General features: G+C 35.7%; 1 protein-coding gene across 1 annotated transcript in view; it reads right to left on the reverse strand.

The window, feature by feature from the left end:
* The window catches only part of PARPBP (PARP1 binding protein), a 69,915-nt gene that overhangs the window by 14,257 nt on the left and 37,416 nt on the right, over nt 1-18,242 (reverse strand). Inside the window, exons 7-9 of the mRNA XM_047788168.1 lie at nt 6,784-6,967; nt 3,741-3,919; nt 1,538-1,619 (exon numbers count right to left, since the gene is read on the reverse strand). Coding sequence (XP_047644124.1) covers nt 1,538-1,619; nt 3,741-3,919; nt 6,784-6,967 — 445 coding nt within the window. The remainder of the gene's footprint in view (nt 1-1,537; nt 1,620-3,740; nt 3,920-6,783; nt 6,968-18,242) is intronic.

Consider the following 18,242-nt stretch of genomic DNA (forward strand, 5'->3'; position numbering starts at 1 on the left):
TATGGAGGTTCCTCACAAGACTAAAAACAGAGATACCATATGATTATGATCCAGCAATCCCACTCCTAGGCACCTATCCAGAGAAAACCATAATTCTAAAAGAAACATGCACCCCAATGTTCCCTGCAGCACTATTTACAATAGCCAAGATAAGGAAGCAACCTAATGTCCATCAACAGAGGAATGGATAAAGGTATGGTACATAAATACAATGGGGTATTACTCAACCATAAAAGAGAATGAAATAATGCCATTTGCAGCAACACGGATGGACCTAGAAATTATCATACTAAGAGGAGTTAGACAGTGAAAGACAAACATCGTATATCACCTATATGTAGAATCTTTCAAAAAAGGATACAAATGACCTTATCTGAAGAACAGAAACAGACTCACAGACTTTGAAAAAATTATGGTTACCAAAGGGGAAGGTGTGGGGGTAGAAGCGATGGACTGGGGGTTTGGGACTGGCATGTGCACACTGAGGTATATGGAACAACTGACCAACAGGGACTGTTGCATAGCAGAGAACTCTACCCAGTATTCTGTGATAATCCATGTGGTAAAAGAATCTGATAGAGAATGGATATGTATATGTATATGGTGGGGTCACCTTGTTGTACAGCAGAAATTATCACAGCCTTGTAAATTAACTATATTTCAACAAAACTTTAAAAAAATTTTTTTTAAAAATTAAAAATGCAATAAATTTTAAAAATTAAAAAAAGAAAAATATGTTACCGACTACTTATAGGCACAAATGTTTCAAATGAGGACTGGAATACTAAGTTCAAACCAAATGAAATATAAAGAACAGCTCTAGTCAATGAACAATGTGAAATGTTCTCTCTGTTTCAATCTACAATCAATTATATTCTGCCATTATGTCTCCAGACAGGAGCAAAACTGAAATTACACAGTCTCTGAAGATTTAGTTTAAGATATTAGAAATATAGGAGTTCCCATCATGGCTCAGTGGTTAACGAATCTGACTAGGAACCAGGAGGTTGTGGGTTTGATCCCTGGCCACGCTCATTGGGTTAAGGACCCGGTGTTGCCCTGAGCTGTGGTATAGGTCGCAGATGCGGCTCGGATATGGCGTTGCTGTGGCTCTGGCGTAGGCCGGCAGCTGCAGCTGTGATTAGACCCCTAGCCTGGGAACCTCCATGTGCCGTGGGTGCGGTCCTGGAAAAGACCAAAAAAAAAAAAAAGATATTAGAAATATAAATGATAAAACGATATATTCTTTATTTCCCCCCCTCATCCACTGAACAGATATTAACTGAACACTTAACCATAGCTGGTGTTTATCCCTTTCCTTCTTTAAGTCCAGGGGAATGAATAAACCAGAGACAGATTAGCCAAGATTGTATTAAAAGGAATGTTTCTATATGTCAACTGTCGTAACCTATTTTTCCATTTAATTCCTATTATTCCATGTACAACATATATTTATAACCAGCTCAGTTTTATATATTTATTTCTTCTAAAAGTAAAACAATTTTTATCATTTTCATGACAGTATATTAAATTGTACCTTAATTTTTTTCTCTTGCATTGAATTATGGATGCGTTCTCTTAGGGGTTTCATCGATGAATTATTCACTTGTGTGGGAGATCTATGTCCAAAAAAAGCAAAAATTTATAAACCGGTATGTCTTGAACTAGTTTCTGCCTCTCTCCTACCCGAAAGAAGTTATAGAATAAAAGACTATTCTGAAAAACTGAACTTAGCTGTTTATAACACTATAAAAAAGTATCAGTATTCCTATTCTGAGTTCTAAATATTAATAATTTGCTTAGTGAATTAGTTCATTCACCAAATATTTGAGCCACGACTATATATAAGGCACTGTATAAGATATTGTAAGGGATAGAAAGTTCATTCATTCATTGGTCCTGAATACAGGCTTCTTGCTGTAGTAAAGAAAACAAGATATCCACAAAACTAAATTCAAAATAAAAAAGGATGGATGCCATAGCAGGGGAGTTCAAAAGAGAAAACCATAGTTTAGAAATAGGAGGGACAGAGAAGGTATAACAGAGGAGGAAACACTGTTGTTTCCGAGCCAGACAAACCTAGATTCATCAATAAATTCCTTTTTGGGTTAATAGAGCCAGAGTTATTACCCCTTTGACTCACAAGACCATTAGATAAGAATAAAGGATAGTTTATTCTAAGAAAGACTGGTTTATAACCCTACATTGACTTACATTCATATACATTGTCCTTAATTTTATCATTTCAATTCAGACCATTAAAAATTTACCATAAGCTGGTACTTGTCTGCACAATGACAACTGGAAAAGCTAAGGTAACAATAAACAATTGAAATGTGTTTGGCCACATGATTATGTGTAGAAAAATATTTTGGAGTTCCCACTGTGGCACAGTGCATTAAGATTCTGACTGCAGCAGCTAGCGTTGCTTGAGAGGTGCAGGTTTGATCTCCAGCTCAGTGCAGTGGGTTAAAGCATCCAGCATGCCAAAGCTGTGGCTTAGATTTATCACTGGCCCAGGAACTTCCATCCATGGGTGCGGCCATTAAAAAGAAAAGTATCCCTTTAAAATGGACGTAGGGATTAATTTTGTTTAGAAAATCCTATAAACACAAAAAAACTTTCTCTAAGAAAATGACAGAATTCAATCTGAGATAAAATTTAAATCATTTAGATTTCTACCTAAAAACAAATTTTGTTAAACAAAAGTAAGATAGCAAGAGGAAATAACAAAGATTCATTTCCTTTATACTCTCTTCTGGGATTACAACACAGAGTGTAAGTAAATCACTGATAAAATAAATTTTCATTGTAAGGAATTAGAGGACAACACTGAATAACAGAGCATTATAAAGTTTCTTTTTAAAGAGAAAAGATAGTGGGGAGAGAGTACATAAAGCAATCGTGGATGGAAATGAACAACTATAGACTAGAATCAGATTTCTAAAAAGTAGCTTAAGCAGAAAATAGAAAAAACCAAATAGGATAATTTTATAAAATCCTCTACTATGTACTAAATACAATTTAAAACAGTTGTTCTAAAATCTTGAGTATTTCTATAAATAAATGTTTATTAATTTAAAACATGAGTCTACTCAGTGTTTGACCTAACTGCTGTTAAAACTGAAGAATATCAATGTCCTGCATAGAATGCCAATAGAAATTTCGTACATATTTTCTTCATAACACGAGGAGAAATGGTAAATGTTGATTCCAACACAAATTTGGTTATGTGTGCTCTCTCCTAGTCTATGGCAGAATAATACAATCCTTGGAGCAAAGTCTTTAAGACGTCTCTGGAGAAACGTCTTAGAGATGTCTCTGGAGAAAGCCATCTTTACTATTTGCTAACTTAGCCAAATTACTTAATATCTTTCTCAAGTCTCTAATTCTTCACTTATAAGGTGGAAATACTACTAAAAGCAGTTGTTGTGAAGGCTGAAGTAATATAAGTAAAAGTATTTAGCAAAATTCTTGATTTAAATATCTCAATAAATGATTCTCCAAAGCAAAAACAAAAAACACCAGTCATACTCACAAAATACTACCTTTTTTAATATATAACTCCCTCATATTCAAATGTCCAATCTCCCTTAACTGACTTTTTTTTCTCTTCATACTTTTCTGTAGTTTCTAAGTTTCCTACCACAGCATATATTTCCTTTATAAGCAATGAGGTGGGTTTTTTTAAATTTCCCTTAAAGATTAACATTCACATAAATAACTTCCACCTTACTTACCTAAAACGTGTAAGAATAGAAGTTCCATTATGATAAATTGTATTTTCATTGTCATATAAAAGTTCCGCTTTGTTTTTGGTAGGAGCACTGGCTGCATCTTCATCCAAAAGAACTAGTAAGGTTTTCACAGTATCTCTGCCACAGTATGCAGTGCCATGGTTTATGGCATGAAATTTTGGCTAAAACAAGAAATAATTTCAAGTAAATGTAAAATCAGCCCAGCTGGGTGAATCAGCCACTCTTTTCCATTTCATGTGCTATTGTTCTCCTTTCTTCTCTACTAAGCTATTAAAAAAAAAAAAAATCAGCCTTGGGCAGTTCCCATTGTGGCTCAAAGGTAAGGCCTGACACTGTCTCTATGAGGATGTAGGTTCAATCCCTAGCCTTGCTCGGTGGGTTAAGGACCTAACATGGACACAACCTATGACACAGGCAGCAGATGTGGCTGAGATTGGGTGTTGCCATGGCTGTAGCGTAGGCTGCAGTTGCAGCTCTGAATTCAACCCCTGGCCTGGGAACCTCCATATGCCAGCAGGTGTAGCTGTAAAACGAAAAAAAAAAAAAAAAAAATCAGCCATGGCTGTGCCTTTAAGGCATGCAAATACATCTCCCTCAAGCCATACTAAAATCAATCTTATGAACTTCCAGAAGCACAAAAGAATATGAAAATAGTATCATCAAAGGAAGGCATTAAGTTTTTGTCAAAATAACATTAGGCTTTAAGTCAGAAAAGTTTAGCTACATTTAAGTGACCTCAGCCTCATGACTTAACCTCTGTATATTTTTCCTCTCCTATACCAGAAGTAGGGTTCTTCGATTTGAATACCAACTCCACTGATGGTTGTAAAGATCTATTCCAATGCAAAAATAAACTAGTAGACATGCATTCATTAAGTAATCACCCATAAGTAATACTAAGTCCAAAGCATTGTGTTTGAAGCTAAGGCTACTAAAGGTAAAAACATGTCAGTCTCTTTGGTAAGTAACAATAATGGCATTACAGAATGCTAGGTGCTATTTCTAAGAGAATGTACACATAGTGCAGTGGGAGCACACCAAAGGTCATGATCAGTTTACCCCAGGATCAAGGATGGTTTCAGAGAGGACAAACACAAGGGTAAGAGAGAACACGGTATTTTATAGAGACCAGGTAGCTTGAAATGGCTGAAGAACAGGGCAACAGAAAAAGAGATGAGACTGGGAAAGTTTTGTATATGTCAGGCAAAGAAGTTATAAGTCAGTCTGTTACAGAGTTAAAATACCTTACTTTATTAAGTGAGGAAATAAAATGATACTATTTACATTTTAGAAAAATGATGGCAATGATGGAAATATGTAATATATTCCAGGGTGAGAATGTTATTAAATCTGGAGACAAGACCACACATTAAGAGACTGTAATAGTCTGGCTTAGAAATGAAGAAGGTAGTAGCAGTAAAATAAGACAGTAGCAGTGGAGATAAAGAAAAAGCAGATTAAAAGGGGAGAGCTGAAAAAACTTAGTAACTAGATAGAAAAATAGGGAAAATATATAATAATATAATATTATACATAGATACTCTGATGCTATTTCTGGCTGGGTTTGATACCAACATAACAGTTGTGTGTGTTATATAACACAAGTTGCTTAACTTGCTGTGCTTCAGTTAAATAATTGGTAAAATAGGGATAATGATAGTGTCTTAACCCTTAGGGTTGTTAGACATTGTGCTTAAATATCAGAATAATCCTTTTTTGGACATCTGTTACAGTAGGACTGCTGTTCTCAGCTTTCATCAACATGGTCTTTGCCTCCTTTCTCTACCTGGCTGACTCAAGTGAGCCAAGTGAACTGTAATGAATAGCTGTACTAGAATTTTAACAAATTGCCTCTCACAATCTGGTGCTTAACGTACATTTTTCATTAGTACAAGAGATGGCCATACTGTTTAAAAACTAACTTCATTGAGAATTACTGGATTATATTTTCAAAGATTTCTGATTTGATTGAAAACATAAAATTAAGAACCAGGTCATCTGTATCTTTATTTCCTGTGACAAGAAATGGGAGAGATTGGTGCATTTAATTATCTGAGTTGTGACAGTTTCTGACATATAATTATAGTAAAACCTGGTTGTCATTTGAGCCAAGCTAGTGAAATATGTGGGGAAATAAGCCAGAATCTCCCCCATGTCCCATCTTTAAATTAAACTAAAACCAAGTATTGCTACAGAAAAATAGCTAATTTTTAGTTCCCGAGGACTGTGGATAAATAAACAATAAAAATGAAGCAAAAGTCTTTTTTCATACACTGATCATCACAATCACACCTCATGAAAAGGAGATTTTGTTACCTCAATAATTAAACTGCAGCAAATGAATTATTATAACACATTCTCCAAAATTCTGTTCTAAAACTGAAAACATTGTTGTCAACTTCTCCTATAATACTATAGTTATAAAACCATAGAATGCCTGACTACCTATGGAAAAAAAATAAAAGGTAAATTTTCTGGGTTATACAGTTAAAAAATTTCTATGTAGAGAGGAATTCCTAATGTTTGCAACAGACTGGCAATGGAAGTAGAAAATAAGAGATCATGGAAATAGAAAAATTCTATAAAAGAAAAATAAACCTCTGAATAGAAGCTGTTTCTGTTGCTGTTCTATAGAGTGCCTAGTACTGGAGTCATAACCAGAGAAACCAGGCTCTTATTTTACACCTGAGTAAATGGGGAAATAATTGTTTTATAAGAATAATTATTGGAAAATGCGACAAAACACCTCAATATCCATAAAGAATCATCAATTTCTAGTGCTACAAGGGATAATGAACATAATCCAATGCCCCACTTTAACAAACACAGACAATTTGGCTCAAAGATGTTGTGATTTACCCACATTGATTACCCTGCATAATCCTATTGAGAAACATAAATTTTCAACATTTTATAACAGAGGAAACACATTCTTCTCACTTAAGTAACAATAGTAAACCACTTCTACAGCACATAGAAGAGATGTTTCACACAGAAGGATAATGAAAAATAAAAAGCTCATTACTCGTGAAGGACTGATGCCAGTGGTGCTCGCAGCTACATCTCCTTGTTGAGAATTGATAATATTTTTAATCCTCAAATCCAAATCTTGAGCAACTTCCTCTACGGCTTTATAAAAAGGATCCCTGCTGTTCTGGCCTTTTATCAGCTGCATCTTTATCACTGAGAGTATACGACCCCCTGCAATGCTGAAAATAGAAATAAGATGACTTTTATAATAGTACTAGAGATGACAATATGCTTATAAGTTTGAAAATATAATTCTCAGGGTTAATCAACACTTTCAAAGAATAAGGCTTTGATCTTATAAGTCAAACAGTAACCCATTTAAAAAAGGATAAGAACCAGTAGAAACAAAATTTTAAAGTTTTTCTAAAAGCAAGTTATTTCAATAAGGTAAGGTACTTCTTCCTTGATTTGAAAGCTGAAGGGGAAATAATTTAGTTATATGTGTTATATGATAAATGGTTCAGATACAGCTATATACATACAATATACTTAAAACCACATAGTTCAGATACAACTAAGATAACACAATGACCTCTCACTGAATATCTAAAATCCAACATAACTTAATCTTAAAACCAATTCAACAAATTATTACCCCTAAATTATAGATGGGAAAATTGAATTTCCAAAAGGTTAATTAAATAGCTTGTCCACAAACATACAGTGTTCTGGGCTAGGAAGAAGGCGGTGAGGAGGGAGACTGACCTGAAATACATGATGTTGCATTTTAACATGAGAAGGGTTATTAGGTGGAAGAGGAAATTAAACTAGTTAATACTGATCTAAAGGAAGCCAGAGGCTGGACCAACTATCCCAACAGACAAGAATTTTTAAAAACCTGAAATCAATTGTTTCACTATACTAAGCCTGAACCTGAATGAATCTGGGTTCAGGTTCAGGCTCTAGAGGAGTTTCTTCTGCTCTAGAAGGCAGAGGTAAAACTAAAGCGAGAAATATATAAGAGGAAGGATTTGGGCCCATTACAAGGAATAAATTAGAGGTGTCCAACAGCAGGAGAGGGCTCTCTCAAGTTGCAAGATCTCCTATCCCCTGAGGTACCCCTGGAAAGGCTGCACAATGCCTAATGAGGAGGTGGTACTGTCTGGCAATGGACTGCCTGAGCACACAGCACAGCTCCCCCACTTCCTACCTTGAATATGCCATTTAACCTTTCCGTGACTTTGATAGTAGAGTAAAGGAAATTATGAATAGTGTTCATCCTCACTGCCTTACTGCCAGGCTTTATGTTTTAGGGGAGAAGTCAGGTTCCCTAACAGCACTGGAAACGTGATTGTTCACATTTAAACAGCTTGTCCAAATAGAGAAGGAAAGTTAGAAGAAAATTGCAGAGACTTAATGTATGATAGTGCATTAGACCAGTATCTTCTAAATTTGCCTCATCATCAGAATCATAATCAGCATTTGTTTAAAATATCAACTCCAGATCCCACCCTACTGAATCACAATGTCCAGAGAAGGATACTGAATTGTTGAATTTCTTCTCAATGTACCACAGGTGATTCTTATGACTAGACAAGCTTGGGAAACATTTCATGAAAAAATTAGCTCTTTGAAAAAGGAACCATATTTTACCACTCTTTATACTAACAATTTACACTTGGCACACAGAATAAATTAATATAGCTGCTGAATAAATGACCAAGTTTTTACCTATAAAACAAAAGATATATATTTTACTATTATTCATGTTATTATTTGTAATACAAAACACTGAGAGAGCTTCAGCTTACAGTATGGCAGACTAGTTACTCTAGGGGAACATTCCACTGAGCTTGGTAGGAATAGGGGGAAATTTCCAAGTACCACCCAATCTCCCCCCCAATAAGTGACAAAACCTGGAGTGGGAAGTTGAAAGCTGTGAGTGGTAAGCAAATAGGATGAATGGGGTTTTCCTGAGGGCAAAAATCTCTAGCAGCACTGTAATCAGAATGCAAACCCTTAGTGGGAGAGAGACTTTCACATTGAGTCTTAACCTCCCAAGTAAGAAGTATGGTTTTATTAGATTTATTCTGTGTGTTTTATATTTTGAAATCTTAAAAAAAAAAATTTCTATTAATTATGGTATAGAAATACAATTGCTTTTAAAAAAATTGATTCATGTCCAGCAATATTGTTAAAGGCTACCATTAATTTTAATAATTTGCCTATAGATTCTTGGAGTTTTCTATATGTACAATTATATTATCAAAAAGGATTTTATTTCTTCCTTCTCAATTGTTGTATCCCCTATTTCTTCTCCTTGCTTTACTACACTGAACTGGACATCCAATAATATCATGCTGAAAAGAAATGAGAGCAAGAACTCTTCTTCTAAATCTTAAATAAAATGCTAAAACATTTTATTACTAGCCAGGTTTTCATAGAAACCATTTATTAAGTTAAAGCCCATATTCTTAGCTCATTTTACACTGAAAGGGCAGTAGTCCTGTAAGGTATGTCCCAACAGACAGCTCACCCTAGGCAGTCCCTGGGCTTTGTCCCCTGTCCCTCATACTTTAGTGGATATAAAAATAGACCCTCAGAGTTCCCATTGTGGCTTAGCGAGTTAAGAACCCAACATAGTATCCATGGGGATGTGGGTTCGATCCCTGGCCTCGCTGAGTGGGTTAAGGATCTGGCATTGCCTCAAGGTGCAGTGTAGGTCACAGAAGCAGCTCAGATCTGATGCTGCTGTGGCTATGGTGGAGGCCTATAGCTCTGATTTGACCCCTAGCCCAAGAAATTCCATATGCTGCGGATGTAGCCCTAAAAAGATTAGAAAAAGAAAGAAAGAAAGGAAGGAAGAAAAAGAAACTAAAAATAGACCCTCCAAATCACCAAATTTAGCAAGTGTTCTCAAAATAAAACCTGGCTTCCCTTCTTGACTTCTCTCTCTGGCTTTTCTCCATCTCCTAGTAGCTGGCCTATATTTTCACTACATTGACCTACTCATCAATGCATTTAAGAAGTTTTTTTAAAAATATATTATTGGAGTTCCCGCTGTGGCACAAGAGGATCATCAGTTTCTCTGCAGCATCAGGATGGAGGTTGGATCTCTGGCCCAACACAGTGGGGTTAAAGGATCCGGCCTTGCTGCTGCTGCAGTGTAGGTCACAACTGCGGCTCAGATCCAAGCCCCAGCCCAGGAAGTCCATATGCTACACAGTAGCCAAGAGAGAAAAAAAAATTGATAAAATAAATAATATATTATCCAGTAATATTAATTATTTTCAATGGAAAGATCCATCAGAGGACATAATCTGCAGTATATCTGTAATCAGAAGTCTGAACATACTCTACGAATTCTTTTATGTAATAAAACTCTTTTCCAACTCGGGTTTTTTTTTAATTTTCAATTAAAAGCACAGAAAGCAATTGGATGAAATGCAGCCAAAATGAAAACATAGCTAACACTTTGTGCTTTTTCTGGGAAGTAATCTCTAATGGAAGAGTTTTGGAAAAGATTCAAAAGGATAATCAAATATGAAAGTGTGTCACAGTGTCAGTCATAAGAACCAAAAAAAAAAAAAAAAAGCTTTCAATAATATTAGGTAAAAGTCTCCTTTGCCCTCATTTTTCATTCCTTCAATAAGAACATATATTCTAAATTTTAAAGATGATATAATCCTCTGAATGAACTGTGCTTAGGAAAAATTTGTAAGATTTGTATCTCAGATACTTGCCAAGCTCAGCATTCTGACCCTTAAGAAAATATTGCAAACACCAGTGTTATGAATAGTCTATTGCTATACATTCACTACAAGAGCCAACCATTAGTTCTTTAAATATTTGCTCTGCAACATAGTAGCATAATTCAAATTCTTGCCTCTAGAGCCTAAAATTCCTTAAGTTTTAACCCAAATGATGCTAGGATATTTCTGCTAAGGCTTGGGGATACAAAATGAATAAAATATTTCTTTTTAAGAGGTCATAATTGATCATTTATTTCAGTAAGATACTAAAGGTATAGAGGGAATTTAAGTGGGGACTTAAAAGAAGAAAGGGGGCTTCAGGGAAGCATCATGGAAGATAAATTATGACTACTCTGGATAAATATTAATAGAAGAATTTAGGTGACAAAGGGGTAAACTGAAGTCCTAAAAAAGCCCTGGGGGAAGAACAGAAAACTGAAACTAGTGAGGAAAAACACAATTAAACCTCCAAGCTTGTATCAAACAATAGTGAAAGAATAATACGCAATAAAACAGATAAACACCAGCTAATAGTTTAATGCAATTATCCACTATCTTTACTATATAGAATGATTCGGCTTTTCCCTACTATGTTTAAGAATTTGAAATGATTTGCTAAAATAAATTAAGTCTTTAAAAAATTAAATGTGATTAAAAGTACCACATGAAATGTATCAAAAAATGCTTCCGAAATAATTTAAATGAGAAAAATGTAACATTAGGATTCTAGACTGGATAATTTTAATTAGATTTAACATTCTATAAATCCCTAATGCTTAGCACAATAAATACAATGCAGGTGAGTGCTAAAAACCTGTTGTGTGATACACTTAAAATGCAGAATTTTAAACATTCTGAACAAGGAACTAATTTATGTAACCTGAAACCCCTAATTTAAAATATTTTTCAGGTGAAAGTATAGTAGGCATTTTATGGTGGCACCTACTGGCATAGTGTAGAAATGCAGCCAAACTATAGCTAAGATGGCCTGATGAAAAGCTGGCAGTGGGCGTTAAGTGTGATTTTGATTCCTTCTCTGTCTATCCCTCACCGTTTCTTGGATTCAAAGATTAGTGTGATTCCCTACCACTACCACCCTACTATAAGACAGGTAGTACAAAATTAAACTAAGCTAAAAAAGTTACAGTTTTATCTCTGAGTTTTAAGGTTGACAGACAGAGGCCGAGATGAGATACAAGCAGGAGGTAGAGAGTATAGAAGATGTACATCATACTAAGGTTTCTAGAGTTTTATCCTATACCTAATATGGAATCATTGAAGGGTTTTAATTATGGGAACAACATCTGCTGCTTTAGAAAGACCACTGGCAGCAGTAAGGAAAACAGGATGGGGCAACTCAACATTGGAGGCAGAATGAACAACTCAGAGACAAGTAAAGAAGTCCAGGCAAGAAAGGATGAAAATATATGGAAATCAGGCAATAGGTAATAGAAATAGAGATGAAAAGAAAAAATATCAAAAACATTATGTAAAAAGAATTGATGGATCTTGTTGACTAAAAGGATAGACAAAGGGAAAAAAGGAGTTTAAAATATGTTCCAAATTTCTGCTTGGGTGGATAGACAGATAAAAGCTTCATCAAGCTGGATATTTTAGGAGTATAAGTAGGTCTGCAGGGAAAGATGAAGATTTAGTTTGAGAAATGTTAAGTTTAAGTTTCCTTTGAGCTAACAATCTATAGGTAGTTAAAGATATATTTTTGAAACTCAGGAAAGAATTTGAATTTCACTGAAATATGAATTCAAAATTTGCATATATGTAGTCAGAGAGCTAGGTGGAAAATGAGAATGAAATCTCAGCAGTTATGGGAAAAGAGTTCTAAGAGAGAAAGTGATCAAATTTGAGGACTCAAAAGAAACCAGAGACTATGCCAACTAGCAGATCATAAATATCTTTGGCAGAATAGCTTTAGTAGAGTGGAAAAGTGAATGAATGTGAGCCGGTTAAATACAGACACTCAAATAAATATTGAGTACCTACTCTCTGCCAGAAACTGTGCTAGGGCTAGGGAATATTAGTGAAGAAAATCAAGAAAGCTTTCATAGGGTTTACAGCCTCAAGAGAAATATATGTTAAATAACTAGAAATTGGGCAGTGGAATAAAAGAGCAACTTTTCAAGAAGTTGGGCTATTCTTTAAAGAATAAACTGACAAAAATAGCTAAGATAGTTTTTTATTTTTTCTTAATATCTATACATATCTCCCTTCTTCCCACCTGAACTTCACTTCACCCCCATTCTCCATGTCTGGCTAACTCCTTCAAGTTCATCCTTCAAGATTAAGGCCAACTGTACCAACTATTCAGGTAAACACCCCTGCCACTCTTACCCTGGCTCTCACAAACTAGGCCAACGGTCCCTTCCTCTGTCCTTCCTATTGCATACATAGAATATGATTTTAGTTCTTAATATCTTTACTACTTAACATCATAAAATAAATATATACTTAATATATGCTCAAAACACCCTAAAAACAAAAATAAAGATTGCTCAGATGAACTACTTAGACACCCACTTCTTCAGTGTCTTCCCTAGAACATAGTGTAATTATGACCAAACAGGCCATTCGAAATAACTAATTACTAAGTTAAGAACTGGGGTCTATTCTCTTACCCTGGATGCCTCTAAAATGTACTTATACCCTATTGATAACTTACACCAAGCAGAAATTTCTCCAAAAAGGAGTGTAAGTATAACAAATTACTTTGGATTAAATGTATGCATTTATAGTTTCTCCCTTCTAAAAAGTGTCACTAAAGTGACAAGAGGCAAGTGCTTTAAATCCATGAAGAAAAAGAGAATGGGAAAGAAGACAGCCAATGAGAGTAGAGGTGTATCATGAAAATACAGAAAGATGAAAAGCAAATGGACAAGTGATAACTGACTGCACAGAAGAGAGGAAGCTACAATCTAAGTAACTGTTAAAAGACACACCAATAGAAGGACCCTTAGAAATTCTCAGAAGTTGGGGACAATACTGAAGACCATGGTAAAGGTGTAGTGCAAATAAGAAAGTTGGTTGACAGTCTATAGGAGAAAACTTAGACCCTTAAATCTCCTCTCTTATTCTGAACAGTCAGACTTGTGTAATTCTCTCGCCTCAGCATGGAAAGCAGGATTACTCTGAAAAATCTAAGCCAGAGAGGCTCCAGACCTAGAGGTACCAATGACTGAAAACAGAGGGACTGAGTACAAGTCTACACATTGAACTAGGAGACTCAGCATCAACCTATCCTACCTCAAATCCCAGAATATTGCTAGCCAGACTTAATGCTTTCAGAGACTAAAGGATGCCATTGTGGAAATTTTGGGGTTCATTCTAAAGAAAAGACCTGTAGTTACTCACATCTGGAGAATTCCCAACAGAAAAGCCAAACTGGCTACTAAGCTACTGGCTAATGAAGTCATGTACAGAGCAACCAATCAGCTTTACAGGGTCTCATTCTTATGAAAGAACATGTCCTGAATCACCATACGTTTTAGGAAAACCTTTAACATGAAAGAGGCAAAAGAAACAAAAGGAAAACACTCAACTTAAATAAAACAAAGACCAACCAGGAAGAGGATAAAATGATCTTAGACATTAAATAACCTTGGAGAGACAAACAAAACATAAGATCACATGCAATCAAATGTGAAAATAAAGATATTTACCTCTCATTTACTTTTTCTCAAAAAGCTACTTGAGCAAGATAAGGGGTTTAATCAATTAAAATAAAGTCATGAGATCCAGAAAACAAGGTAGAGGCAGAGAAAATTCACAAGGTGGAGCGTCACGCCTGACACTTGGAAACAGGCCTAGTAAGCAAAAGGAGACTGAACAAAGAAGACAGATGACTCTCCAAATGGAATGTCTTCAAGAACAAAAACCAGAACTGATAAATGATCTAATAAAAAGAAGAAATTGCATAGTTTTGTTGGCAAATTTGATTAATTGATGATAAACAGTCATGAAGCAAAGCAAGAGAAAAGGAGATAATCATTAATTCTAGAAGAAAACCCAAAAATTTATACAAGAAAGGAAGTCTAATCACAGTATATAATATAACTTACCTATAGGCAATATTTACCAAGTTATAATAACATAAACGCTAAAATATGATTGAACTTGATATTATAGTATATTAGAGGGATAAAAGAGAGAAGCTTATGTATCTGTGTATATGGTAGGAGGGAGAGAGGAAAGAAGAGTGTTGAAAAGTGGGTGAGGAGTTCCTGTCGTGGCACAGTGGTTAACAAACCCGACTAGGAAACATGAGGTTGAGGATTTGATCCCTGGCCTTGCTCAGTGGGTTAAGGATATGGCGTTGCCATGAGCTGTGGTGTAGGTCGCAGACGTGGCTAGGATCCCGCGTTGCTGTGGCTGTGGCGTAGGCCGGCAGCTACAGCTCCGATTCGACCCCTAGCCTAGGAACCTCCATATGCCGCAGGAGCAGCCCTAGAAATAGCAAAAAGACAAAAAAAAAAAAAAAAAGGAAAGAAAAGTGGGTGAGTGGGTGGCAAATCCTCATCTTCCAAGGTAGGAATAGGGAATGCTGAAAATTGAAAATCAAAACTAGCTGCATAGACCAACAAGGGGTTAATATCCAAAATATAAAAATAGCTCATACATCTCAATACCAAAAAAACAAACAATCCAATCAAAAACTGGGCAGAACACTGGAACAGACATTTTTCAAACAAGACAAACTGATGGCCAAGAGATAAGTGAAAAGATGGCCAACATCACTAATTACTAGAGAGATGCAAATCAGAACCACAATGAGGTACCACCTCTCATATGTGAGAAGAGCTATCATCAAAAAGTCTACAAATAACAATATTAGAGAAACTGTAGGAAAAGGGGAATCCTCAAACACTGTTGGTGGGAATGTAAACTGGTGCAACTGCTATAGAAGACAGTATGGAGGTTTCTTAAAAAAACTAATAGGGGAAGTTCCCATAGTAGCTCAGCAGTAATGAACCCAACTAGTATCCATGAGGATGCAGGTTCAATCCCTGGCCCTGCTCAGTGGGTTTAGGATCCAGCTTTGCCATGAGCTGTGGTAAAGTTCACAGATGTGGTTCACACGCAGTAATGATGAGGCTGTGGCATAGGCTGGCAACTGAAGCTCTGATTTGACCTCTAGCCCGGGAACTTCCATATGCCATTGGTGCAGTCCTAAAAAGACAAAAAAAAAAAAAAAAAAATAGGGAGTTCTCTTGTGGCACAGCAGGGTAAGAATCTGGTGTTGTCACTGCAGTAGCTTGGGTCACTGCTGTGGCTCAGGTTCAATCCCTGGCCCTGGAACTTCCACATGCCATGGGCACAGCAAAAAAAAAAAAAAAATATCAAGAAACTAAGAACAGAATTACTATTACATCAATTCTACTCCTGGGTATATATTTGGAAAAAAAAGAAAACGCTAATTCAAAAAGATACAAGCACTCCAATGTTCACAGCAGCACTATTTGCAACAGCCAAGACATGGAACCCAAATGCCCATCAACAGATGACTGGATTAAGATATGGTAGAAATGTACAATGGAATATTACTGAGCCGTAAAAAGAATGAAACATTGCCATTAGCAGCAATGTAGATGAACCTAAAAATATTTTACTTAGTAAATGAGTCAGAGACAGACAAATACTATATCACTTATACGTAGAATGTAGAAAATAAGACAAATGAATGTATATACAAAACAGAAACAGAGAGACATAGAAAACAAACTTATGGTTCCCAAACACAGGTGTGTGTGGGGGGTACATCAGGACTATGGGATAAACAGATAAAACTATTATACATAAAATAGATAAGCAGTAAGGATTTACTATATAGCACAGGGAATTATATCCAATATCTTATAACAACCTATAATGGAATATAAATTGCAAAAACAATGAATCACTTTGCTGCACACCTCAACCTAACACAATACTGTAAACCAATTATACTTCAATAAAAATTTTTTAAATTAGCTGCATAGGATTTCTGTTATGGTGCAGTGGGTTAAGGATCTGGCAGTGTCACTGCAGTACCTCAGGTTGCAGCTGTGGCATGGGTTCGATCACTGGCCTGGGAACTTACACATATTGTAGGCACAGCAAAAAAAAAAAAAAACTAGTTAAGTAATTTTAAAAATAAATAAAATAAAAAATAGATGTATAAAAATTTAAATGAGGTAACTATAGAAACACACACAAAAATATTAAAAGTCAATTCCTCTGAGGACACTTTTTACTGTAAGGCTGTATTACCACTTGACTTTAACAAAATATACATATATTGCTTTGCTAAAAATAAAATATTCTTCAATTACATTTAAAATGGATTGACAATAAAGTCCTACTGTATAGCACAGGGAACTATATCCAATCTCCTGAGATAGATCTTGATGGAAAAATAATATGTATAAAAAATGTATATATATACATATATATGACTGAGTCACTTTACTATACAGCAGAAATTGGCACAACACCGGAAATCAACTATACTTTAATTTTTAAAAAATTTAGAAAAAGGAAAAACTTCTTTGACCTTAAAAAAATAAATTAAATATTATTTAAAATTAATTATTTGCTATCTCAGAAGAAATGGCTAGCCAATATATTATTTGGAAGTTCAGAAGATATTAATGGTACTGACTATAAGCCATATTCAAACCCTCCTCCAAATTCACTTTGCTGTACTGGATATCCATATAAGAAGATAGAAGGAAACAATTCAGAATAAAATCCTGAAAGAAATTCTTCTTGAGGCAGTTCCCATCATGGCTCAGTGGTTAACAAATCCGACTAGGAACCATGGGGTTGAGGGTTCGATCCCTGGCCTCACTCAGTAGATTAAGGATCCGGTGTTGCCACGAGCTGTGCTCTAGATTGCAGACACGGCTCAGATCTGGCATTGTCGTGGCTCTGGCGAAGGCTAGTGGCTACAGCTCCAATTATACCCCTAGCCTGGGAACTTCCATATGCTGTGGGTGCGGCCCTAGAAGAGACAAAAAAAATTTTCTTGGAATCTTAAAATGGAAAAAAAGTTCCAAAGTATAAGTTATAGTAATTAAGAGAATGGGTTCTAGGATAGGAACAGAATGGAGATCCCAACTCTGCTACCTTAATAACAATATGACTAAGGTAAATTACTTAGTCCCAGTCTCCAGTTTCTTCTTCTCTAAATTGGGTATCTAGCACCTATAATGTAAGATTGTTGTAATAATCAAATGATAATCCCCATAAAAATCTTAGTAGAATGTCTGACACATAGTAGGTATTTGATAAATATCAGATATTTTTATTAACACCATGCTATGGTATACCAACCAAGTTGACAATGATCTACTATGAATGCTAGCATACACAACCCATTTCTAAATGTAACTCACCATATACCTATGTTATAAATGGAAATCCACAAGATTTTTAAAAACACTCACTTCCAATATCACTTAAAAACAAATTCCAGGGAGTTCCCGTCATGGCTCAGTGGTTAACAAATCTGACCAGGAACCATGAGGTTGCAGGTTCGATCCCTGGCCTTGCTCAATGGGTTAAGGATCCGGCGTTGCTGTGGGCTATGGTGTAGGTTATAGACACAGCTCGAATCCCGAGTTGCTATGGCTCTGGTGTAGGCCGGTGGCTACAGCTCTGATTAGACCCTTAGCCTGGGAAACTCCATATGCCATAGAAGCAGCCCAAGAAATGGCAAAATGACCAAAAAAAAAAAAAAAGAAAAAAAGAAAAAACAAATTCCAACAAA

This window comes from Phacochoerus africanus, chromosome 7 (assembly GCF_016906955.1).
Source record: "Phacochoerus africanus isolate WHEZ1 chromosome 7, ROS_Pafr_v1, whole genome shotgun sequence".
Classification (NCBI taxonomy): domain Eukaryota; kingdom Metazoa; phylum Chordata; class Mammalia; order Artiodactyla; family Suidae; genus Phacochoerus; species Phacochoerus africanus.